Consider the following 27464-nt stretch of genomic DNA (forward strand, 5'->3'; position numbering starts at 1 on the left):
GTGAGCTGGATGTATCCTGAGATTTAGCAGATAGTACTGGTGTTCTTCATGACAGTTTTCCAGTGTTAATGCACATTTACCAGAAAAAGGTAAAAGCAAGTTTAATGACTTACACAAACCTAAAACACTGTTAAGGTAAATGGCATCATCCCCATTTTATACGTGTACCTACTCCAGAGACTTGACTTCACACCACCCTGTTCTCTAGATATGTGGTGTCCATGTGATAACCACTAGCCACATGTAACTTTAATAAAATTTGAATACAATGTAAAAATCAGTTCCTTAGTCACACTAACCACATTTTAAGTGCTCAGTAGTCATGTATGGCTATTGTGAGGGCAGTGCAGATTTATGTTAAAGTTTTGTGATGAGAGGTTCCCAAGAGCCTCGCCCTATATTTCTCCTAGGAGCAACCGTTCACTGCAGAGTTCACAGCAATTTCACAAAACAACCATCGTGAATAATAAGAATCAACTGTGCATTTTCCAAAGCTGTTTTCATTTTGAATGAAGACTGTGACATACATTTCCTCCTGGAGTGGACTATCCTGTAAAAGGCATAATTCATTCTGCTATATAGGAAACCCAATGCCATTACCCAGGACAAGTGCCACTGAATTTCCCTGGCCTAGATAAGCACTTACAGGACGTTGGATGTTTGCCTGTATGTTTGGTTCTTTTCTTGTGGAATGCAAGTCTTCAGATAGTATTTGATCGTGCACAGTAAAATCCTCAGGTCTGCTTGTTGGGGTTTAAATACACTGGAATTCTAAATGGTCGTTTCCTTTTGTTCCTTTGCATTCTGTAGCGAAGTGATGATGATGACAGAAGCAGTGACAGGAAAGATGGGGCTCTTGAAGAACAAATAGAAAGACTGCAGGAAAAAGTGGAATCTGCTCAGAGTGAACAAAAGAATCTCTTCCTTGTCATATTTCAGGTATCGTGACTTGGGACATTGATAGGTTCAAAAAAAAACCAGTATATTTCTTTAGTTTTAAAAAATGTTTTTAATCATTAGAAGTCATACATGCTTATCTGTAAGGTCTTAAATGTATAAAAATTTACACCGGAAATAAAAGTTCACTAATTGGAGGTAATTCTGTTATTAGCATGTATATTTCTTCTTGCTTAAAAAAAATGGGGGATGCTATTATTAAGTACTTGTGGATCTGTTTAGGTGATTGCTTTCCTTCCTGAAGATTTTTGTGTATACATTCCTGTTAACATTTCTGATTATGTCCTTAAAACAGAGTCTAAGAAAAATTACTAGCACTAGTAATCTAAATATTAAAGGTTAGATTACTTTTGTATTACCAAAAATGTGCTACTTACCTCATCAGGCTTCCCAGGTGTCTCAGTGGTAAAGAAGTCTTCCTGCCAATGCAGGAGATGTGGGTTTGACCCCTTGGAAAGGGAAGATCCCCTGGAGAAGAAAAGGGCAACCCACTCCAGTATTCTTACCCAGGAAATCCTGTTGACAAAGGAGCCTGGTGGGCTACAGTCCATGGGGTTGCAACAAGTCAAAAACAACTTAGGGACTAAAGACTAAACAACTCATGTTATCACTGGTCTGCCTTTCTACACTTCAGTATTTACTGAATCATGAAAGTTAGGGATACACACCACAAAGATAGGGTGAAACAAGCAATACCTTTGAGGTATCTTGGTCAAAAGTGTGATTGTTTCTGAAGTATAAGAATTTTTACTAACACCTCTGGAACTTTGTACCCTATTTCCAGCGTTTTATCATGATCCTGACTGAGCACTTAGTACGCTGTGAAACTGACGGGACCAGTGTGTTAACACCATGGTATAAGAACTGTATAGAGAGGCTCCAACAGATCTTCCTACAGGTTTGTGGAAAACTTTGATTAGGATAATCTCAGCCATGGGAATTCTCTCCTAGCTCAGAATGCAATCTGTAAGTAATAGAGCTTCAAAATGACATGACTTAAAAAAAAAAAAAAAATGACATGACTTAAGCAGTGGTTGCTCAGTCGATAAAGAATCTGCCTGCATTGCAGGAGACCCAGGTTTGATCCCTGGAGAAGGAAATAGCAACCCACTCCAGTATTCTTGCCTGAGAAATCCCATGGACAGAGGGGCCTGGTGGGGTTGCAAAGAGTCGGACACGACTGAGCCACTAAACACAGCACATTCTCAGCCACAGGGATTCTCCGTTTTAAAAAAGCATCAAGTTTGTTAGGTTATATAGTACCTGTAAAACCCTTTCTAGTTAGTGTCCATTTGTTCCTCCCATTGCTCATCAGACTATTTAGGCTTAAAATCAGCTCTATATCACTCAGACTCCTAATTGCCATTCTCTTTGTTGGAGAGCCTAGCTGTAACACAAAATATAAAAATGCTAAGGGAAGAGTAATAAGATTTTAAGAACCTCTATAAATCCAAAGTTCAAATGATAACAGTGCTTCTGGAGGCGCTGTTAATAGCTCCCTGAGGTTCTTACAGAAAGCAGACTGCAACATGTACTCGGTTAGATTTAAGTTAAAGATTTGAAGTAGAGTGGTATCTTCAGACACCAACACCCCAAGCAAGTCTTGATCTGTTCTAGACAAGAGCGATTAAAGCAGAAGGCTTAAAGGGGGAAAAAAGTTCCTTGAAAAAATCTAGAGTAAAGCCTGATCCTATAGGAATCTGAGTATATTAAAGTTTATATATGTACATGTAGAAGAAACTTTGATTTTCTGACAATTTTTTCCAGTTAGGCTCAATAAGTCACTGATTTTCAGTAAGACAGATGACCTCTATTTTAAAAGATAAAAAACAGTGAGGTTTGGGTTTCCTGTTTTGTGGAATACTTAACAGATCACTGGGTAATTCTGAAATATAAATAGGTTAAATATTTTTTTCTTAACACATCTCTTTGCTTAATGCCCTAACCAAAAAAGGAAATGATTTCCAAAATTTCTTTTTCATAGTTCATTGTCTGGGCAACTTTAAAAAAGTCATACTATATAGTCTGTCCTAATTAGGGGAAGGGCTTCCCTGGTAGCTCAGATGGTAAAGTGTCTGCCTGCAGTGCAGGAGACCCAGGTTTGATCCCTGGGTTGGGAAGATCCCCTGGAGAAGGAAATGACAACCCACTCCAGTACTCTTGCCTGGGAAATTCCATGGACTGAGGAGCCTGGTGGACTACAGTCCATGGGGTTGCAAAGAGTCGGACACGACTGAGCGACTTCACTTTCAATTAGGGCAAAGAACCAGCTGAACTCATCTAGAATAGTAGCAGGTGCTGCTGCCACTGCCTTGAATTATGAGTTGCATAGAAACAGACCAGAACTGAATTTTTAAATTATTGACCATCATTTTTTTCTTTTTCATTTCCCCCTACATTTTCTCAATATTCAGGCTTTCCAGGGTTGTTATGCCTACCAGCTAAACCACTTTTTTCTCTGTTCTTTTGCATCACTCCACAATGTGGGTGGGCTTTAGGGGAATATTCTCTGAGATTGCTTATGTGCTACTTTTCCTAACCTAAACATTTATGCCCTTTTCTGTGTCTACAGCATCACCAAATAATCCAGCAGTACATGGTGACCCTGGAGAACCTGCTCTTCACTGCTGAGTTAGACCCTCACATCCTGGCTGTGTTCCAGCAGTTCTGTGCCCTGCAGGCCTAAGCGTCATTTTTTTTTTTTCCCCTTTCCTGTCAAGATTTTTTTAAAAGATCTCAAAATAATCTGTCTTATTTTTGATTGTTTGAATGCTTGCTTTCTTGTAGCATCCTGTCACTTTCTAAAAGAAACAGAGAGAGGAGGACAGTGAAGAAATATGGTATTGATTACCCTTAGTTTCCCCTAAAAAGCAGATATTCCCTAATGACAATAATGTGATAATACATAGGATGTATCATATATGTGACAAATACAACTTTTCTCTGATATTTTTGTCTCCTTAAGGCACAAAAGATAACTAATTTGAGGTATGTGAAACACTAGAGGGTCAAGCTTATTTACCAAGTAGTATATAGGACTGATGAATTTATTATCAAGTAGCATAGCTTTTCACAGCTCATGGGTAATAACCTAACATGGCTGAAATAAAACTAAAAATGTTTTTTAAACTTTGGTATTTCATGATTTATCTCAGTCTACTTTAGTGGTTTCTTTGTAAAATACCTCCATCTGAAATTTTCTCTTCAAAATACTTTTAATTACTGTAGTATTTTTAAGATACTATTTAAAAAGTTACCAGAGTAGCAATTCCTAAATCTGAACATAAATCACCTGGGGCTCTCTAAAGTTATTTTTAAATTAATGTTAAACCACAGTCTTTCAAACACAGATATATCGGGTAGTTCTTAAGGCTCCCAGGTAATTGCAATATGCAGACAATTTGGAATTATCATCTTAGAATATCTGGTGATCTCAAATCTGAGACAGATCTGTCCAAGCTCATATAGTGAATTTCGTGTTAAAGTGTGACTTAGAAGTAGCTAGACTGACTAATGCCTAGTGTTAGATGTAGGTTTGGATTTTATTTCTGTGGAATCTGGTCCAAGTAACTACTAATTCCTAAACCTGTTTCCTATATGGTGTTGAGGCTTAACTAAGATAAGTACATTGTAAAATAACAAAGGGTTATCTGACATTCCAGATTTCTAGCATTTTTAGTTTTTATTTAATTGAACCTTTGAAAAAAATTAGCAATAATCCCACAATGGAAATAGCTTTGTTCATTTATACAATATAGGTGTTTTTTTTTAAACTTTGTACATCATAAGTTTATGGTGCATAATATATGGGGTCTCTTTGGTTTACCATATACTTAGTGGCTACAGAATATAGTCTACTCAGTAGATGGAAATTCTAGGATTTTAAAACACCATACCATTTAAGACAAATAATCACAAGATTAAAGGTGCATGGCAAGTTACTGGCAGGGAACTAAAAGCCAAGCGCTTAGCTAAATGTTCTTTTGTTTATCCTGTTCCTCCTTCCCACAAACTATGTAATTAGTTAGAAACGGCTCCTGTCCTCAAGAAGCTAAAGGATAACCATTTAAGGCTTTGGTAACTTGGACCCTGAAGCTGCTTTGTAATCCTTTCATAATGTATTGCAGAGTGTGGCTACTTATACTTTTACTTGACCCACCTCCTTTCTCTTAGACCCTCTCTTCGCGTGTAATGGTTGCTTCTAACAACTGCTCACTGATGTGACCCTGCTCTGATCCAGTCTGGCAAACTAGGTGTATGGAAAACCAAACCAGAGACTGAATTCTGAAGAAACAAACGCTCAACACTTGCTCTCCCCAAAAATGAAGCTCACAGAGACAAAAGGATGGCACGTCACACTGCACATCGCACCTTGCAATAAATCAATATTAAACTATACTGATGCCATTTAACATGCTTTTGTCCAAGTAAACATAATTTTTGTTCTCCTTGACTCTAAATCTCGCAGGAATTACTCAGCACTTCAAATGAAGATAAAGTTTGCTTGCTTTTCCTGAAAAGTACTTAGCAGTGATTTCTATAACTTACTAATTATCTACAGTTATATCTGAAAATGAACGATGAGGACAGAACTTGGCGACCTGAGTAGAGCATATCTGGCTGTCAATGATATCTGGACATCAGGACTGTCTTAAACTGATGAAGGTAAAGAGCGACTTATGGGAAGCCCACCTCAAGGAGACAAGTCTTAGCTATACTGGTCTCGATAATACGTGCTCATTAATAACTTACGTGTCATTTGCTATAGATTTGCCATATTTAATCATCATGACAGTCATTAGATTATTATGCCTATATGACAGATAAAAACAGGCCCACTGAGTAACTTACCCAAGGTCCACAGCTAGTAAATGGAATCTGAAACTATGTCCATGTGGTGGTTCAAGGATTCCTTATCTCCCAATGCAGTGGTCAGCAGCCTGAACCCCTAGTTACTTGCTGGAAGCTTTTTGTTTAGTCCAAAGAAGGTCTTGCTGCCCATTCAGAATTGATTTTTACTGAGCTGTAATATTCAGCATAGCACATGAAAAAAATCAACATTCGAAAAACATATTAGACATTTCTGTATTGAATACTTATATAGGGAACAATTAGTAATTACAGTTTCAAGTCTTTGGTTTTGACTCGTTTTGACTTTTGCCCTTCTTCAAGCATAATCTCCAAGAGCTGATCTGAAGAAAAACATGAAAATGTATAAAAACTTCCTATTTGTAGCAGTAAGATAAAAAGTCCTGTCAAAAAACAACTTGAAATTATCTATCTTGAATTTGTTTTTATAAAAAAAAAAAAAAAAAAAAGAATGCATACACCCGTTAATCAAGCACTTGGGATCAATTGCTCTTACCAGGTAACTACCCTGTAACCCTTTTGACAAGATAGGGTAATATTCGACTATTTAAACTGGATCCAAATGTCTGGGGTGATGTCAGGTTGTAGGTTACATTCCTTTAGAAGTGCTACATAAACATAGAAGCGAGCTGTCTTCCCTCCCAGGGTTACATGAGAATACCTGTAAGGCACTTTGCATAGTGTTTGCATGACACATGGAAAATGCTCAGTAAATGTTAACAAGTTATCATTACCTTTGATCAACAAACAGTTTAGATGTTTTTCTATTTTACCCAGATTTGAAAAGGGATACCAGACTCTGATACTAAGATCTATCATAAACCCTAAGGATACAGAAAGCTTGTCCCAGCAAAGCGCCCCCGCACCCTGACTTAGAGACAGACATGGTCTAGAAGACCTGGCCCAGGGTCTGGGGTGCAGTGGTCTACCACCATCCCTGCTGGTTCCTGGGATATGAATCCAGCTTGGCCAGCTTTTGCCTTTACTGCTAAAAGCTCTTCCTCTTAACCTCAATCGAGGGTTTGCCTTGGTCATTATCTCTCAGTTTTAGCTCTAAGCTAACACTTTTAAACCCATTCTATTGCTCAGCTCCCCAGCCTTATTTTAGAAAAAATGGTCACTCAGTGTATTGCCCACCAGACCTGCTGGACCTTAACTGAAACTTGCTGTTAAGCCATAACATACATAATTATTGGAGCATTATTTATACAAGTGTTAAATTCATTTGTGAAGACTTTACTTTTTGGTGAATTTTGAACAGGACCAATCTAAATTTCCACACTGTAGAACAGATCACTTAACATCACATTTTCTCATATGTCAGTTCATGGCCACACACAGTACAAGTCTTCCGGTACATGTCATCCTCTAGGTTTTCTTCAGCCCCATACTCATGTTGATGAGCAGCTGTTTCCTTTTTCCATACACTGCTTCTTACTGCTCGCCGTAATTCTAAGGAAAAAATAAAAGCCAATTGTTCAGTGGTGCTATTCAGCTGAATTAAAAATCCATTGCTTTTCAGCTGTGTTTAACCAAATACGGTTTATGCCTTAATTTTATAACAAGTCAAAACTAATGATACAGTTTTGGCAAGCCTACTTTCTTAGCTCACTAGTTTGGTCTGTGGAATCTTTCAAGTCACTGTTGGTTTTAGTTTGAAACAGGAGGTTCAGAAATGGAGTATGTGGATTAGAAGAACAGCAAGAAACTGGATTCAGAAGACAGGCAAAGAATAGCTTAAGCAGCTGACTATGGAAAACAGGATGCCAAAGAATGAGAGGGGAATCAACTGGGATGACTGAGGATAAGGATTTAAGTTCCTCATAGTCAGGAGCTACTTCTCTAAGAGGCAAGTCAAACTGCAAGAAAACTAGAAAGCCAAGAACCCAGCCACTCTGCTGATGTTTCATCTTAGAAAAGCTGCTTCTGCAACTGACCTTATATCTACTGAATTCTTTATTTTATAGAATGACAGCAGTATTTTAGGAGACAAATTGTTAGTAATTGTTACAGTAATTGTTACAAAGTACAACAAAGAAAAGAATCACTGGCTATTAAGAGCTGGAAAGAACTATAGAGTTGTTTTACTTCATTTTATTTTGCAGGTAGGAAAACTGAACAATGAATAGCAAGGGAACCCAGGTCATGTATTTCAATTGTTGAGAACTTTTCCTACTACATCATACAAAACAGCATTTTCACAAAGAAGTGAATTGTGTTGGATGCTCTGAAAAGCAACCAGGACATTCTAAAGTTCACACTGCATGTTACCAAATGCTTTGTGTTAATTAGAAAATAAGCTAATAACATCTCAGTTTCTGGTTTAATGAATAAAAAAAGCAAATTTTTTCTACTCTGACCAATGATCCAGCATTGTCTTTGATGGCTGCCCTACCTAAGGGAGAGTATGATCATTACCTTCTATAATCTCAACCTTAAAAATCAAAGTATACCAAGTAATTACACATTTTCTTTAATCCATTTTACTATAAGTAGTATCAAAATACCACTTGAATCTCTTTAGCCTTTACTATATCATATGGATAAGCAAACAAATAAGGCTATGTATCAGGCACTGTTCTAAGTACTTTATTTAAACACATTCAATCCCCAACACTTTGTAATAAGTGCAGCTATCATCCCAATTTTACAGATGAGAAAACTAGCGCACAGAGAGGTTACATAAGTTGTGCCTAAGGTCAACAGGCAGAGGCACAGTCCAGCTCAGTCCATGTTCTTCACCGCTAAGCTGCGCTGCCTTTTCATACACTTCCGGTATGAAAAGCACTCTACTTCAGGCTGCTTTCAAGCTTCAGTGTGTACACTTCATGATAGTTTATCATGTTCTAAACTCTAATCTTTATTCCTATATCCTCCCATATTCTGAAGAACCTTATTTTAAAAGTGGGATATTTTTAAAATAAACAGTATGCTACCAGAACTGTACAGATGCCTCATGGTTTTAGATAATGACAAGAAGATGTTTCTGTTCAAGTTCCAATACCTACTTTTCAACTTTGTTCTGATGTAAAGTATTCCGGCCACTTTTCCTTTACTACCCAATGAAGAAAATCCCTCAAAATGTGACTGCATGCCAATCACTAAGCTAACCTCTGCCCCATTTGAGCATTCTGTGAACTTAAGAAGAGAGAGAAAAAAATTGTTTTCTTCACACTAAAAGAATACTTAACAAAAATCTACCTTACTATCCATAATTGTCACAACTGAACATAATGTTTTATTCTGACTTTATGGCTTTTCTTCCCATTCTTCAACTAACCTATCAAGGTCTATAATGACAAGAACAAAGCCTGTCTTTAATATTCACTAGAAATTCCTGAAAAAACTTGTGCTAGAAAGGAAGTAATAAAAAAATTTAATAAAAACCTGTTGTCTCCTTTTTTGCCACTTCTTTCTCCACCTGAAAAATCTAGTCCTAAAGCCATGAGGAATAGCAAATAAAGTGAGCCTCTGTGGTAGGGTGGGCAGAGCCCAAGACAAATAAGGAGGGTCTCCTAGAGAGGAGGCAGCACATGAAGGGGGATTAGTTACATTCAGGAGCACCAATCAAATAACTACACATATTATAAGGGAAATCAGGATTCTGACTGTCAGAGAAAGGAGTTACAAATAAGGAAAGGGAGAAAACCAGAATAAACCCTAAATTTTGGATTAGAACTGGGTGTGAATTCATACACTATAGATATATAATGTATATATATTGGCCACCTGATGTGAAGAGCTGACTCATTGGAGAAGACCCTGATGCTGGGAAAGATTGAAGGCAGGAGGAAAAGGGGATGACAGAGGATGAGATGGTTGGATGGCATCACTGACTCGATGGACACTGCAAAGACTCAGACACAACGGAGTGACTCAACTGAACTGATACATATATGTGTGTTTTGAGCTAGAAAGATGGGCTCAAAGAATGATGAAGACATGCCAAAAGGACACAAGAGCTAGTCTGGAGATACTTCTGTTGGCCCATCTGAGGCAATTTGAGCACCAAAATAATTGAGGACAGAAATTAACCAAAAGCCACTGAGAAGAACAGGAATTAATGAATCCATACCAGTAAAAAGTAAGTAGGGGAGAGGACGCCATCAGGGCTGACTTCCAACTTGTTAAATGTGGAATGAGTGCTGAAGTTAGAAAACAGTTTTTGCAACCATCATCCTAGGTTCAGGCAAGAACCACCCATGGATGGATGCTAAACTTAAGGGGAGTGTTGAACAGAAGCAGGCACTTACATGGTCTTACAGGACTTCTGCCTATCTAATAAAAAATAAATACATCACCACTAAGGGCAGATGGATATCACATGCCTCCAGACGTGATACCCTGGAAAAGACACATCAGTTGTGTACTATCCAACCTGAAATGAATAACCTGAATCTGACCATCTGGAAACACCAGAAAAACCCCACATGGAAAATACTACTGTAAAAAAGACAGAGGAAGGGGAAAGACTTCTTCAAAAATGCCAGTGTCATAAACGATAAGGCTATGAAAATATTCCAGAATAAAGAAATTTAGAAAGACTTGGTCCCTAAAGCCAATACCTGGTCCTAGACTAGATTTTATACTAGACTGATTAAACTACACAGGACATAATTGGGTGACTAAATAAAAATATAGATACTATACTTTCGTAAGACAATCTTCCTATTCTTAGGAAATTCGCATTTGTAGTATTTAGGGATAAAAAAGGCTGGCAATGTACACAACCTACTCTTAAACGGTTCAGAAAAAGAAATGGGCAGAGAGAATGCAAATGACATATAGTGTCAACAATAGGTAAATCTAGGTGAAGAATATATGGGTGTCCCTTGTACCATTCTTATCCTTGCAATTTTATGTAAGTTTGAAATCATTTCCAAATAAAAACATTTTTTAAAAGACAGGAGCTACACTAAAGGGACGTCCACTGGCCAAATTTGGGCATTAAGATGAATAATGGAAAGGAGTACAACAAGGCCATATACTGTCACCCTGCTTGTTTAATTTATATGCAGAGTACATCATGTGAAATGCCAGGCTGGATGAATCACAAGCTGGAATCAAGATTGCCAGGAGAAATAACGACCTCAGATAGGCAGATGATACCACTCTAATTGCAGAATGTGAAGAGGAACTAAACAGCCTCTTGAGGGCGAAAGAGGGAAAAAGCTGGCTTGAAACACGTTAAACAAAGATCATGGCATCCAGTCCCATCAGTTCTTGGCAAAGAGAAGGGAGAACAGTGGAAGAAATGACAGATTTTGTTTCTTGGGTTCCAAAATCACTGTGGGTGGAGACAAACCTATACAACATATTTAAAAAGCAGAGACATCATTTTGCCAACAAAGGTTCGTACGGTCAAAGCCATGGTTTTTTTCAGTAATCGCGTACAGATGTGAGAGTGAACCATAAAGAAGGCTGAGCACCAAAGAACTGATGCTTTCAAATTGTGGTGCTGGAGAAGACTCTTGAGAATCCCTTGGATGGCAAGGAGATCAAATCAATCAATCCTAAAGGATATCAACCCTGAATATCCACTGGAAGGATTACTGCTGAAGCTGCAATACTTTGGCCACCCAACATGAAGAGCCAGCTCATTGCAAAAGACCCTAATACTGGGAAAGACTGAAGGCAAGAGGAGAAGGGGCTGGCAGAGGATAAGATGGTTAGATAGCATCACTGACTGAATGGACACGAATTTGAGCAAACTCCTGGAGATAGTGGAGGACAGAGGAGCCTGGCGTGCTGCAGTCCCTGATGTTGCAGTCAGACACAACAAGGAATGGACAGACTGTAACACTGACTTGAGAATAAGAATCCATGGTTCCAACTGCTACTAAAAAAAAGCTCTTCTTTCCAAAAGAAACCAAATAATAACTGTAGAAATAACAAATAGAAAGTCACCATTTATATTTACCCTAGTAATAACTGACTCAGACAAGATTCAACCTGTGTGCTAAAACCACTGAATGAAACTTAAGGAATGAGAAATTCACAGTGTTAAGAGTCACCCCACAGATTTCCTATTAATTATAAAGGGGAAAGGGTACCTTTATAATGGGGAAATCTGGCAGATACTGCCTTAGTTAAGTGATACCACGCGTCTCCTGAGGTGACTGATCCAAATATAATCACGAGGAAACAAGCTGCTAATAAAATGGAGGGACATTTCGGAAAATGGGTAGCCTGGACTCTTCAAAAATTTAAAAGAAAAAGGCTGAGAAAAAAAGAGACTCTAGATATACATCATCCTTGACAGGCCCCTGGATCCAACAACTGAAAAGCTATAAAGGACATTGGAACACTTGGGGAAAGACAATGTAGATTATATACTGGGTAACAGTGTTGTATTAATGTACAGTTTGAGTATGGTATTTTCTAGTCAGTAGAAAAATGTCCTGGTTTATAGTAGATAAATGCTGAAGTATTAAGAAGCACAATGTCTGCAAATAACTCTTAAATGGTTCAGCAAAATATGTGTGTGAAGGAAAGAGAAAAAAGCAAGTGGGAAAATGTCAACATCTGGTGAAATAAAACATTTGTTTGATTACAGATTAGTAATAGTTTTTCACATTACTTCATTTAAGCAACTTAAAACTTTGGAAAGTAGAGGTCAACTACTACTGCTGAGATTGAAAAGAGGGTAGTAAGGTCAGAGACTTCAAAGAGTGAGAAAAGGTCTGTTAGGCCTCAGGAGAGCTAGGGAAACCCTGGGGGTGGAAAGGGATGTGCCAAGCAGGCCTGAAAGCCTGAGACTGGCAAAGAGAACAGCAGTTTGCCATGTTGCCACCTCCTGGTCCCGCTGGCCTAGAATTTCACAACACAACAAACTGTGGACTACTTCTCTTGGAAGGTTACAAAAATGTTCATGGTAACCATCAGTCTTGCTACTGATTATCTTCAGAGACTGCTTCTATTTTTTTACCCAAAGACACTTTCCCCTAAATGCTTGTTTCAGTGAAAAATATATTTTATACCACTCTAAAATTTGTATTTTGTCCAGCTTAATATCTTAATTTTGCAAAAGAGGCAGCCTGTATTCAAAGAAGCCCAGAGCTGCTTAGGAGGTAGACTTACAATAAAATAATTAGTGGAGGGAGACCACGTACAGCTAAATACCTGATGGGAGGGCAGGAAGTTTTGACACAGGGTGCCCACTGGTAACTAGAGGGGGAAAAATCGCAAAGAAATAACAAAACTTAAGAAGCTTTGATCTTTGTCCTCCAGAAACCAAGAATAGGAAACTGTGTCTTTCAAACTCTTCCGAGAAGCCCCAAAATATCCATAAATATAACCACAGGCCCAGAATGTAAAATGTTCACAAACTGAGAAAGTGAAAAAGTGAAAGTGAAGTCGCTCAGTCGTGTCTGACTCTTTGCGATGCCATGGACTGTAGCCTACCAGTCCATAAGATTTTCCAGGCAAGAGTGCTGGAGTGGGTTGCCATTTCCTCCTCCAGGGGATCTTCCCGGCCCAGGGATCGAACCCAGGTCTCCCGCATTGTAGGCAGACGCTTTACAGTCTGAGCCACCAGGTATTTTTCACAAACTGAGAAGGAGCCCCCAAATGGGATTTTCTTACCCACTTCTTTTGGGGAAAAAAAGTGCACACTAACAAACAATGAAAATTAATCCTTTTTTTTTTTTTAAGAAGGCTAACTCAATGGACCTGAGTTTGAGTGAACTCCGGGAGTTGGTGATGGACAGGGAAGCCTGGCGTGCTGCAATTCATGGGGTCGCAAAGAGTCGGACACGACTGAGCGACTGAACTGAACTGAACCTCTACCAGTATTAAGAGAAAGCTGAGTATAACTTTAAAGAAAAACTTTACAGCCACCTTATCTGTGGAAAGGAGCCATCCAAACCCAGAATGTTCTGTGTATTTGCACCAGTTCAAAGTTTCCATCCAATATCAAGGCCAACACACACTGCCTTTATAAAAATCTAGTTAAACTAAGCACCAGTAATGCCATCATTTCTACTTCTGCCTTCTCAGATCTAAGAGAGTCAATGTGAATTTGAACAATTTGAATTTGCCAACGAGAAAATTCTTTCACTTTATCTAAATTTATACAGACACACACACACCCACACACACCTTACATACTATCTATAATTTTCTTCTCTAGTAATATCAATTCTTTCTCAAATTGCTAAAGTAGAAGACCATATTCTAAAGCAGGTAAATGTAATCTCTTACCTTTCTATAAAGAAGTAAACTTTGTGTCAGCTTCTTTGTGGATCAAAATCAGAAGATCAAGAGGAACCAGGTTCCAATTCTTTCAACTAAGAAAACTTTTAGACTTGCTTTTATTCCTCTCTGTCCTGAGCCTTCTGAGCAAACTGCATAGTAAGCTCCTTGTTTCTAATCTCTACAGTGTCTACTCCACTCTCAGCTCTCTGTGGCCTAGTCAGGAGGACAGGAACATATCCACCAACCTCTAAAGCAAATCAACAAGAAGAAGCCATAATTAAAGAAGGCACGGCACTGACCTCTGCACATTAAGCACCAGAAGACAATGGAACAATGCTTATACAACTCAGAGGGGACTCAGGTTTTCAAATGCAAGAGAAACAGAAAAACATTCTTAGATTTGTTAACAGGGTCTTGGAAAATATACCCCTCTAGTAACCACTTGGAAAAATTTCCTCAAAAAACATGCTTCATCCAAACAAGGAATAAACTAAAGCAACCAGTCTTAAGAGCTCCAGGAAAAACTTCAGGGAAAATTCAAACTCTTCAAGGATGAGGAAAATGCACAGTAGTTCATCTGGTGGTTAATAGCAGAAATTTAACACAGTGAGAAATATAGCCAATTATATTTGAGTTTATACTTTTTTTAAAAATTATCTAGGCTAATTGTGTAAATCTTGAAAGAAATGTTCTATTCATGGTATTTAGTAGGTGTGACTATCTTAATAGAACTGTTTTATTAAAAAAATAAAGAAATTAAACAGATGCCTTTTGTTGTCAAATTATCAGAATTCAGCCGCCTTTAGTGAACATCTTGACCAAACTACAGAAACAGTATCTAAGTAAAATTACAGACCCTTTTCAAAAAGTATTTTACTCTGAAGGTACAAGTTCCTAATTCCTTTATCTGTGTATTATTGTCTATGCCAAAAGACCATGGGGAAGTGGTTTAAAGAGGCAGCTGAAAGGGAAGAGCTGAAAAGATTCAAGGAGCTGGAGTTAACAAAAGCCTTAGGCTGATATATGATTAGTCTATAAATATGCCCTCCTCTTTCACACCCCTTAAGGTACCTTCTGTTACCTTACCCCTCCCATCAAGGGATTCCCTGATGCTCAGAGAGAGGAAGGCTTGGGGTAAAACATGGAAGAGATTAAAGAAAAGGACCAAATTCAAAAGAAGCCTTTCCAAATCCTCTCAATTGGCCCCACAGGTACTTTGGAAGATGGTGGTACAGCAGGGGCTAATGTGGGGATGATCCTTCAATGAAATCCTCTTACATGGCGCAGTATGCTATAGGAAACCTCTCTACAAAGAAAGAAAAATGTGCTTACTCTCTGATTTAGGAAGTATGTTAAGTAACTATAATTTATGTAAAGATGTATTTATCATGACATTATGTCTTCTTTTAAATTCAACTTTGATTTTTATTCTTCACTGTTAAGTCAATCAATTTATATATCAAAATTTTCATTTGTAATCAAAATTAAGAATGTCAAATTGGAAACCTGAAATGCACCTAACTCTTCTTCCCATCCCATAATTAAAGAATAAAGTAATAACTGACAAACATGTGAACAAGTGCAAGGATATATAAGTGAATTTTTTACCTGCCTCCATTATATAGTATCTATCGGGGAAAAAATGAAACTTTTCTCTAAAGAGTGCTCTTCTAAAGCAGCACATGCAGAGCTGCCACGTTCTTGTAACAGGTATAACATCGCATACTACTATTTATTACCTACGGGATATCACTCTGCCCTAGTTCTTGTCTAAGCAACTTACATATAATGTCTCATTGATTCCTTACAAAAACTTTTATATGGTGGGTGGTATTATCATCATTTTTATAGTTGAGGAAACTGAGATACAGAGATAAAGGATCGATAAACTTTATGAACTTCATAAATGTCCAATGGTGCTTCCATTTTTATAAAAAAAAATTAAGGGCCTATGCATAAAAAAGAACTGGAAAAACAGACATTAAACTGTTACTGATGACTGTCTCTGGGTAGTATAATTATGGGCTATAAGTTCTTTGTAGTTTTCTAACTTCTCTGTACTGCATATGAATTACTCTTATACTGAAAAGGTAGAAAGCAGTCCCTCACAATAAGAAGAAACAAAGTAGGCTGACATTCAATTTTTTTTTTGGCTCTTTTGTTTTTAAGACATCTCAGCTATCTTCATTCACCCTCCAAAACCTCTTCTAAATCCTAAAAAATAAGCAAAATTACTTATGTTGGCTAAGATACTCATTTTAAATGGATCGATTTAGTATATGTATAATCCTGTATATATACAGAATATATGCTATCTATATAAACTAGACACCAGAGTGGGACTCGACGGTTACTGAAGAGCATTTATGCTGCTTATTTAAGACTCTCTTTGGGGCTTCTGTGCTGCAGCAACAAGTGCTGTAGCTTCTCTAACAGCCTATGCTCATCACTATCACAGGATTTAGCACATTATGATGACTTGACCAGTTTTTCTCCTCTGATAAACTGTGATTTCAGCATTTGTATCAGCACAGTGTTTGCGACATAGTAACTGTTGGATACACTGGCGGACAGATGGATAGGCAGACTTCTGCACATATGCATACATGGATGGATGGATGGACAAATAAATACAGAGGCAGATGGACAAAGGAATGGAGAGTAACACAGATAGACAGATGTATGGTCAGAGGAATGAATGCAGACTCTCAGTCATGACATCTTGGCTCCAGTCCCAACTTTCCAGAAACTATGTAACAAGTCACTCTACCTTTCCAGAACTTTTTTTCATATAAAAATAAGAATGATTAGACAGACTATCTGACATTAGAAGGTACCTTCTAGTTGTTAAGTTAGATGACTAAGACTTAAAGACATTGCTCCTTCACGTTAAGCAATTAGAGAGGGTTCCTGGTAGAAATCTCACTTTGGATAACCCTGTGGGTCATATTCAAGACTGAACTGATGCCAAATCCTTAACCAGAGGCACATCCCTGACCCTACTACCATTCCTATACAAAACTATGATTCACTTTTAAGATGAGGGCTTACATGTTTTTTTAGAATTGCAGTATTGTGAGGTTTGGACTTAAAACTCTCAAACACCAACCTACCCAAACTTTAAGCCTTTTGTTCTTAAATTTAAGGAAAAAAATAAAATTCAATTATATCTTTAAACTGGAAGAACTTAGCCAAAGGCTTTTTGCAAAGCAGTAGAGCACAGTCCTTCATGATGTAAATGCAGCCACTTACCTTTTACTTTTTTATCAAACTTCTTCTGTTTCATTTTTTCTCGATTTTTCTGTCGAACTTCTTTCGCTTCTTCTAATGCTTCCTGACTACCCCAAACTTCAAGAGACCTCTTCACAATCTGAAATACAGAATCCATATTTAAATTAGTTGTGATTCATTGCTGTAAAATAGTTATAATTATTAAATCCATAGGTCTCAAAGAATAATCAAGTGAAACTTTATAAATATTTATTTGAAATTTAAAAGATTTTAAATACTGATAAGAAAAAAACTCTAATAATATCTATATCTAAACTTATGAAACCCTCAGTAAATAAATGATGAATCAGATTACATGTTTGTGAACCACAATAGAACCAGGGATGCCTGTGTATATATAAATAAAGCTGCCCTCTGAGTGCAATTGCTTTTTTGTATTCACATGAATCAAAAATTTGATGAATTTTGGCAGGATCACCAAAAAAAAAAACAATTGCTAACCAATTAGCCATAGCAGATCTAAATATGAGGTCATCTCTAAAAATCTCCCATCATAGGAAATCAATAAATGCTACTCTACTTCTGAATCAATAACAGTTTACATCCATTCAACTAATTTCTGATCTTCAAAATATGAATTTTTTTTAAACTTTTGTAGCTGAGTGATCTAAAAAGTCTTTATTCTAGTTTAAAACCTTTGAATTTTATATATCTATAATACATAATATATTAAATATTATAAAAAGTATATACATAGAAATGCTCTTTGCAAACATTTATTTACATTTAGGGAAATAATATACACACTGAGAACTTGCTCAAGGTATCTGTCACAATATGTTAAGGGGACCAAAATGTCCATCAATAAAGCCAAACTGAAATTTCTTAACACAAAGTGATATATACTGTTATTTCATAAATTCTAACATCACATTTTCCACAATTTAACATCCCTGAAAATGCTGCATCACTAATGTACTTAATGGTATTTTAACAACTGAGTCAAAAAGTGGTTCAGAAGAATTGGACTCTGAATCTAAGGAAGTTTAGAAATACCTTAAAAAATCTGTGGTCAGCTGCATTTTCCTTTTTAAGTACACACAAGCATGACTTATAGCAAAAGGGAAAAAAAAAACTACAGTAAGTCTAATGACACTAGTTCAGTAAAATAAAAGCACCAAGTGATAAGAGAGCACTGCTGCTAAGTCACTTCAGTCGTGTCCGACTCTGTGCGACCCCAGAGACGACAGCCCACCAGACTCCCCCGTCCCTGGGATTCTCCAGGCAAGAACACTGGAGTGGGTTGCCATTTCCTTCTCCACTGGGTTTGTCTAAATACCAGTACTTTTTTTTTCATTTTTAGTGGTACATAACAGTGACTCTTTTAATCAACAGTGTCTAACACTTAGTGAAAATTCAGTATATGTTTGGTTTTACACATGGCTTCATTATTAGAACATACAGGATTTTCTAGTATATTCCAATCAAACTATGCTCTAAAGCAATGCCTCCCAGTATTTTTTACATAATGGCATGAAAAAGAGTATTATGATATCTGTACCATTCTGAGATAGATAAAGAAAACTGGAATTAGATTCTAGGCATTTGGGAAATTCCTGAAATTTTTTTTTTATGATTTTATTTGGGGGGTGGGTAGGCAAGGGAAACACAGGCTGACTTCTCTACGTCAAGCTTTCTTTAGTTTCCAAACTGTACTTCTAACATGACCCAACAGTAATATATTTGCTCCGAAGTGCTACATCAAAAAACATAATAAGTAAACATGTTATTTAATGTCATTATGTATGACTATGACTCATGCAAAACAATAAAACAACAGGATCTTTTTAAGTCAGTAAGTAAAAACTAATTATAACTAGTTCGTTGTTAAAACATCACCTAAACCAAGGTTTAAAATGACTGAATATAACTTATTAGAGACCTGTAATCTTAAGTAGAGTTTCATATCACCCCACTGTGAATGATGAGGATTCTTCTTCACAATAAATTTAAGCGCTGGTTCTCTTTTTTCTAAATCACAATCTTTCAGAAGGTATTCTTGTTTTGCTTCTGTTTTAGTTATAAGCTTGTGTTTATCATCAGCATCTCTGAAAACAGATTAAGTCCATTACATAAAGTAAATAAATTTTCAAGTAGCTCCAAAACCTAGGGGCATACATGCCAAAATAAACATATAAATGCTTTTTCCTAAAACTCTCATGGTCAAATTAGCAGCATAAGAATTCCAACAGAAAAATATTAATTCTGAGAAGCTGTGTCAGCAACAGATCCATGTTATTTAACCTTTTAAGAATTTCTTTTTACTTAAGTTCCTCTTTTCCACAAGGAATTTGAAAAGACATGAGTACAGCAAATATAAATGATAACTAAGAAAATATAAAGCTTAAAGTCAGGATATAAGGAATATAAATACACAAGGTCCAACTTCACCAAGCATAGATGAGTTTCCAGTTGGCTCTTTCTGAAAGCCCAGGGAAAAATGGAGACACAGACAATTACATAACTCTTCACATTCATTTGTTCTCCATCTACATGCTGGGTACTGTTTAAGGCACTCAGAATAAAGGAAATAAAATAAACCTTGTTTTCATGAAACTTACATTCTATTTAGGAAAAGACAATCAATAAGCAAACATGACGACAGATGAAAGTACTATAACACAAAGCACGGTAAAGGAATAGAAATTTCCAGAGACTGGGTAATCAGAGAAGGCCACTGGTGAGGGAACATTTGAGCAGGGCCTTTAAGAAGTTAGAGAACATTCCGAATAGCTAGAGAAAAAATATTTCTAGCAGAGAGAAGAGTAAATGCAAAAGCTCTAGGATAGGAGTATGTTTTGCAAATGGAGTTCACAACAAGAGGGCCAGTGTGATTAGAATGCTTGAAGTTAAGTGATGGTGAGGAGTGATGGGAGATAAAGTCAGAGATAGGCAGGGGTCTCGTGAGCGATGGTGAAGACAATTTTATTCTGAATGGATTTAGTGCAGTTCAGTTCAGTCGCTCAGTCGTGTCTGACTCTTTGTGACCCCATGGACTGCAGCACGCCAGGCTTCCCTGTCCATCACCAACTCCCAGAGCTTGCTCAAACTCATGTCCATCGAGTCAGTGACGCCATCCAACCATCTCATCCCCTATCATCCCCTTCTCCTTCTGCCTTCAATCTTTCCCAGCATCAGGGTCTTTTCAAATGAGTCAGCTCTTTGCATCAGGCGACCAAAGTATTGGAATTTCAGCTTCAGCATCAGTCCTTCCAATGAATATCCAGGACTGATCTCCTTTAGGATGGACTGGTTGGATCTCCTTGAGTCCAAGGGACTCTCAAGAGTCTTCTCCAACACCACAGTTCAAAAGCATCAATTCTTCAATGCTCAGCTTTCTTTATAGTCCAACTCTCATAGCCATACATGACCACTGGAAAAACCATAGCTTTGACTAGATGGACCTTTGCTGGCAAAGTAATATCTCTGCTTTTTAATATGCTGTCTACGTTGATCATAGCTTTTCTTCCAAGGAGCAAGCGTCTTTTGATTTCATAGCTGCAGTCACCATCTGCAGTGATTTTGGAGCCCAAAAAAATAAAGTCCGTCACTGTTTCCATTGATTCCCCATCTGTTTGCCATGAAATGATGGGACCAGATGCCATGATCTTAGCTTTCTGAATGTTGAGTTTTAAGCCAACTTTCTCACTCTCCTCTTTCACTTTCATCAAGAGGCTCTTTAGTTCTTCTTCACTTTCTGCCATAAGGGTGGTGTCATCTGTGTATCTGAGGTTATTGATATTTCTCCCAGCAATCCTGATTCCAGCTTGTGCTTCATCCAGCCCAGCATTTCGCATGATGTACTCTGCATATAAGTTAAATAAGCAAGATCACAATATACAGCCTTGCCATACTCCTTTCCCGATTTGGAACCAGTCTGTTGTTCCATGTCTAGTTCTAACTGTTGCTTCTTGACCTGCATACAGATTCCTCTGCTTTTTCTAAATCCAGCTTGAACATCTGGAAGTTCACGATTCATGTACTGTTGAATCTGAATGAATTAGAAACTGTTAAAAAGCCTTGAGTAAAAGGCTATAGGAGAAGAGACTAATGGTGCAAAAGTGGGAGAAGAGGCCAGTTAGAAGACTAGTACTGCGGTGATCCAGGTAAGAGCTGGTAGGACCAGTCTAAGGCGTAACTGTGCAGAGAGTGAGAAATGAGCAGATTCAGGATATGGTTTAAGACCTTAAATACAGAAACAAATGGATCTGGAATTAAACATGGTATACAGAAACAACCAATGAGTGAAGCTGTCCTTTACTGAAACAGTGAATCCTGAAGAGGCTGGTATAGGACAGGAGAGGGGAGGGGGAGGACAGTTAATAATCAAGAATAACTTTAAGATGACTAAACAATTTGGAAGTATAAACCAAAGGAAGGAAAACTATCATTGTATGAATTCTATAATTGTCAAAGATGTTGGAAAAAAACAGAATGGATGGCTATATCCCTAATTATGTTTAAACTTTTCAAATATTTTTCCAGACTACTACATGTGCTGTGCTCAGTCACTCAGTCCTATCCAATTCTTTGCAACCCCATGGAACACACCAGGCTCCTCTCTCCATGGAATTTTCCAGGCAAGAATACTGGAGTGGGTTGCCATTTCCTGCTCCAGCAGACTACTATATAACTTTAAGTTGATAATCACTGGCTTCCATTTTCTCATGGAAAAAGGTTATATGTGGTAACTCCCTGGTGGCTCAGATGGTAAAGAATCTGCCTGCGAATGCGGGAGACCCGAGTTGGATCCCTGGGTCCGGACAACCCTCTGGAGAAGGAAATGGCAACCCACTCCAGTACTCCTGCCTGGAGAATCTCATAGACAGAGGAGCCCAGTGAGCTACAGTCCATGGGGTCGCAAAGAGTTGGACAGGACTGAGCGACTTCACTTTCACTTTCTTCCTAGTTCCTGAATGCTATCTACTTTAAAGAGATAACACTGTGGACCTTAACCACTGTGTGCATCGATGATATTGTTATGCATAAACACTGGGGACAGAGTTTATGATTCATAATTCCAAGGAGTACCAGAACATTTCCCGTCACTGATCATGAGATCAGAAATAGCTCCCATTCTATCGTCTAAGGATTCTACTTGGCAACAAGTCAATGGTGCCAGCTCTCAATGTCTGCAGCAGGGACTCTGGAAGGGCAGGTCTGCTAGGCATGTGAGCAGCTGATCTGGGGTGGAACATATAAGTGGGGACAGGGAGCAGATAAGAGGCTGAGTGAGAATCCAAGGTGGGATCTTCAGGTGTGAAAGACACCAACGCAGGACTTGGCAGAGGTAAGCAGTAGGAACAGAACCAAGTAGAGTAGTGAGGGGTAATCTGTGGTGATATAAAAAAAGAAATAAAGGCTAGGAGAAAAAAAGGAATGACAGAAGAATCTGATTTTTCCTCATCTATTCGCTTCCCTGCCAATTCAGAAGAACAGAAAATGAATGGAAAGAGGTGTTCTACATACCAGGAGAGTGGTTATACTTTCCTCCTCTCACTGAAGGTGCCAGTCCTCTGACCAAGGTGGTTACACAGTGGTCAAAGAAAGAAAAAACAAATGGATCCTTAGGGGTGGGGTAAGAGAAGGATTAGGAACCTGCTACTAGGAGATGGTTAAAGGAAAAAGCAAAAGGAAGTGTCCACAGCAGACCCAGGGCCATCCTTCCTATTGATATGGCACGACTGCTAAGCACAGGCTTCCTGTATTTTTTTGGCAAAATGGAAAACACAGAAATATTAGGAAACTTCGAAAACGAAAAACAAAATTATTATGAAAATATTGAATCCAAATGGATCAAATCATTATTTTGCCCTAAACCTACATGCAAACATTAAACTTCAGTAATTTAGAACATGCTCTGAAATAAAAATAAGTACCTGCAATTATCACAAGTTGCCAAATCAAAGTGGTTCATAAGGTAAGAATCCATGAACTCTTTACCACATTCTTCACATATAACATAATCAAATTCCATAACAGGTCCTAAAGAATGGAAAATTCATTCTTAAGTTTCCTTTTTTTGTGTAATCAGAATACATTTTCCTTTTTTTGTATTAGCTTACGAAATGTATTTTATGACTGATACAAATATATTTACATAAGACAACATAAAACTTTAAGTAATCTTCCATTTATTAAAAAAATTTTAAAGGAAAAAAGAGATGAGAAAGGAAATAATATAAAGGAAAAAATTATCAACTCATTCAGTATTGTTGAACACAAACCACATGTAAAGTACTTGTATTATTAATACTTCTGTATTGCTGCTATAACAAATTACTACAAATTTAGTGGCTAAAATAACACAAACTTATTTTATCCCAGTCTGTCGTTTATACGTTTGACACAGATCTCAGTGGGCTAGAGGCAAGTTGTTGGCAGAGTTGCGCTCCTTTGTGGAGGTTTTGGAGGGACAATCTACCACCCTGCCATTTCCAGTTAGAGGCCACCTGCATTCCTTGACTCACGACTCCCTTCCTCCATCTTCAAAGCCAGCAACTGTAGCTTCTTATATCACTATGACTTCTTCCATAATCACACCACCCCAGACTCTCTCCTGCCTCTCTCCTACTTTTAAGGATGCTTGTGATTACAGCTAGATAACCCAGAATAATCTCCTCACCTGAAGGTCTTTAAACTTAATTTTATCTGCAAAGTGCCTTTCACTCTGTAAGGTAACAAATTCACAGATTCCAGGGTGATTAGAATGTGGACATTGCTGGGGGCCATTATGCAGCCCACCACAGTACTGCTGAGAGTACAGAGATTAGTCCCAAGGCGGAAGCAAGACGGGGGAGCTGGTTACACATAAGGGACATAACATACAACACAGAAAAGAACAGTAAAGAGCAAAACAAGAGTAAAAGAGAGACAATACAGAATTCACTTTCAAGTGGGAAACTCCCTCCATTCCACCTCCTACCAACAGAGTAAATGGCTTCCTCTTCATCTGTCTCCACTACTAGATTGAAAATCTCTAAAGGGTAGAGATTGTACTTAGCTATACAACCTCAACACCGACTACAGAAACTACTCCAGGTAAAGTAAAGCAGAATTTTTTAAAAAGATTTCAAATACCTAGCTAAGGATCTTTATCCTGTAGAACTGTTTTCTTTTTATCAGCAAATCTGAAAGTTTTACTAATAAGTCTTTAGGATGACTGCCACTGCCAAGCCCCAACTCTGAGAACTACCACTAGCCCCAGTGGGAAGAAAAATGGAGCTGTCATTTGTTCATAATTCATTCAACATATTCCTATCACTGCCTCTCCTTACCTACTTCCAATACAAGAAGGTCAATTAATATTCTAATCTCCAAACCCTAACAAAATCCAAGTTATCAGATGTATGATTTGCAAATATTTTCCCTCATTCAGTAGGTGGTCTTTTCGAAGGTTTCCTTTGCTATGTAGAAGCTTTTTAATTTGATGCAGTCCCACTTGTTTAACAGTTCTGTGTTTTTTTCTTAATTTTTAAAAAATATATCAGTTATAATTTAGTTAAAGCTTTATTTTCAATTATGAAGGTTCTGCCTTTATTGCCTCTGCTTTTGGTGTCATATCCAAAAATATCACTAGCAAGAGCAATGTCAAGGGGCTTTTCATGTTTTCTTCTAGGAGTTTTATGGTTTGTCTTACATCTAAATCTTTAATCCATTTTGAGTTATATTGTATGATGTAAGACAGTGGCCTCATTTCATTCTTTTCCATGTGACTGTCCAGTTTTCCCAACTCCATTTATTAATGTCCTTTCTCTATTGTATATTCTTGGCTCCTTTATCATAAATTAACTGACCATCGTGTAGGTTTTTTCCGGGCTCTCTGTTCCACTGATCTATGTGTCTGTTTTTATGCCAATATCATACTTATTTTCATTATGATGGCTTTGAAATATAATTTGAAATCAGGGAGCATGAGGTCTCCAGTTCTGTCCTTCTTTTTCAAGATTCAATGGCCATTCAGGGTCTTTCATTGTTCATATGAATTTAAAATTTTTTGTATTTCTGTGGGAAAATGCTATTAGAATTTTGGCCGGGCCTGCACTGATTCTGTACATTGCTTTAGGTACTATGGACATTTTAAGATTAGTAACTCTTCCAACCCAGGAGTATAGGAGTATATTTCAATTTAGTTGTGTCTTCTTCCATCTCTTTCATTTTTGTCTTACAGTTTTCAGTGTACAAGTATTTCACCTCCTTGGTTAAATTTATCCCTAGGTATTTTATTATTTCTGATAAATAGGCAGTTGTAAACAGGACTGTTTTCCTAATTTCTCTTTCTGATAGTTCACTAGTAGCGTACAGAAATGCAACAGATTTCGGTGTATTGATTTTGTTTCCTGAAACTTTACTGAGTACATTTATTAGTTTACACATATACATATACATGTTTCAGAAATCATGAGTTCATACCCATGATTTTAATCTATCTAATTTTGATCCATTCCCATAGGGTTCTTTCTTGCCTTCTCCCATTCTACGTTTGTATGTCCTTTCTTCCACAATGAGAACCCTGGCTCCCAACATCAAGAAATACATTCGTCTATTTGAGCCAATAATACGTCTAAAATAATTTCAAAATTGCTTCCCTCATATCACTCTATAAATGAGTTCAGGAGTGTTGTAGTTTTCCCCCTTACCCCACCTATCTCAAACTGAGGATATACTGTCAAATGCTATGCTCATAAATCATTTGGACTAGTTCCCTCTGTCCTCCCCCTCTTTAATATGTGTTAATTCATTTGGAAAAATACATCCATTTGTTTATTTGCTTTTAGGTTGTTTACTGCTTCTATACATGTTAACTTTTTTTTTTAATATGTAAACTTTACCAGAAGTATACATACTTTTGGGTCAGTTACCCTACTCTTGTGAATCAGAGAGCTGGACAAAAGTTTACCTCCAAATATATTCACTGCAGTAATAATTATTAGAATAGAGAAAAGAAACAAAAGAGCTGCATTTAAATGAACCATGGTACAGCCGTCAAATGGAATACTATGTAGCCATTAAAAAGAAAGCCCTGAAAGAATATTTGAGAAATGGGGAAACTACTTTTCCTCTAAACATAAGAAAGAATGTGCTAAATTTTATCTCTTGCATTCAAGACCCCCATTTCAACCTATCAAGATAATTTTAAGTATTTATTCTATCAACCTGTCTATTATAAGACCGAGAGCATCAACTCTAAGCATATAAACCACATTTTTAAATGAATCTGCCAAATTTGTTTAATTTTTAATCTATTAGCAAAAGTGCCAAATTTTATCATTCTTATAAAGTCAACTTGCTCACTGACTAAATGTGTCATTTTTTAACATTAGTTTGCAAAAAATCATGCATGTTATTCAAAATGACCAATCTAGATATCTGTTTTTTGAAAACCCACCTTACCTGGTTGATGAACAACTTTTCCAACTGTATGTTCTTCCTCCTCCTCCTCTTCCAGGATGAAGCCTCCTCCTGTGTCAATTATCTTTGGGGCTGCTTTTACATTAGCCATGCCTACAAAAGTTAAGAAGTGGTCAAGAAATGAACCAGGTAAGCCCGTATGCTCCCTTGTGTATAAACAGGAAACTTCAAAAATTTAATATATATCAAACAAGACAAGGATGTCCACTATTACCACTTCTATTCAACATTATACTGAGGCCTCAGTCACCATAATATGGCAAGAAAACAAGACAAGCATAAAGGCTGAAATCAGCATTTACTCACAGATGATGTGATTATGTAATAGAGGACATCCACAAGAATCTACAATTAGAATTAAGAAATAATACCTAGGGATAGATGTGTAAAACATCAAAAACACCACTAACAGAAATCAAAGTCACTTCTCCCCAGGTTCACCTAAAGATTCAATGTGATCCCACTCAAAACCCTAGTAGGTGCTTCCATGTGTGTGTTGTGGGTGGGGAGGAATAATGGGAGTTGACACGCTGATCTAATGCTTATATGTAAATACAAAGAACACAGAATAGCCAAGATAATCCTGAACAAAACTAGAGAATTTACACTAACCAGATTTAAAGATTTACTACAAAGCTTCAGTAATTATGACAGTGTAGTACTGAAACAAAGACAAAGAGACCAGTATAATAGAGTCCTGGAATAGATCTACACATATTTACAGCAAAGGCTCCAAGGCA

The 27464-nt window shown here is 37.4% G+C and overlaps 2 protein-coding genes across 6 annotated transcripts in view; one reads left to right on the plus strand and one right to left on the minus strand.

The window, feature by feature from the left end:
- NCBP1 (nuclear cap binding protein subunit 1) overlaps window positions 1-4086 on the plus strand; it is a 37224-nt gene extending 33138 nt beyond the window's left edge. For all 4 annotated transcript variants that reach the window (XM_006063462.4, XM_025281765.3, XM_025281766.3 and 1 more), the window contains 3 exons: window positions 811-939; window positions 1742-1855; window positions 3530-4086. In XM_006063462.4, the coding sequence (XP_006063524.1) occupies window positions 811-939; window positions 1742-1855; window positions 3530-3643 (357 nt within the window). In that variant the 3' untranslated portion in view covers window positions 3644-4086. The remainder of the gene's footprint in view (window positions 1-810; window positions 940-1741; window positions 1856-3529) is intronic.
- Window positions 3669-27464, minus strand: part of XPA (XPA, DNA damage recognition and repair factor) — a 30861-nt gene continuing 7065 nt past the window's right edge. Inside the window, exons 2-7 of one of the 2 annotated variants that reach the window (XR_327988.4) lie at window positions 26707-26817; window positions 23193-23298; window positions 19196-19361; window positions 17275-17392; window positions 14029-14269; window positions 7042-7278 (exon numbers count right to left, since the gene is read on the minus strand). Coding sequence is in view for 1 of the 2 variants with exons in the window: in XM_006063463.4 (XP_006063525.1) it covers window positions 7130-7278; window positions 17275-17392; window positions 19196-19361; window positions 23193-23298; window positions 26707-26817 (650 nt within the window). In the remaining variant the exon portion in view is untranslated. Of the gene's footprint in view, window positions 7279-14028; window positions 14270-17274; window positions 17393-19195; window positions 19362-23192; window positions 23299-26706; window positions 26818-27464 lie in introns of both variants that reach the window. The other variant, XM_006063463.4, reaches the window with a different exon arrangement.

This window comes from Bubalus bubalis, chromosome 3, assembly GCF_019923935.1.
Source record: "Bubalus bubalis isolate 160015118507 breed Murrah chromosome 3, NDDB_SH_1, whole genome shotgun sequence".
Taxonomy (NCBI): domain Eukaryota; kingdom Metazoa; phylum Chordata; class Mammalia; order Artiodactyla; family Bovidae; genus Bubalus; species Bubalus bubalis.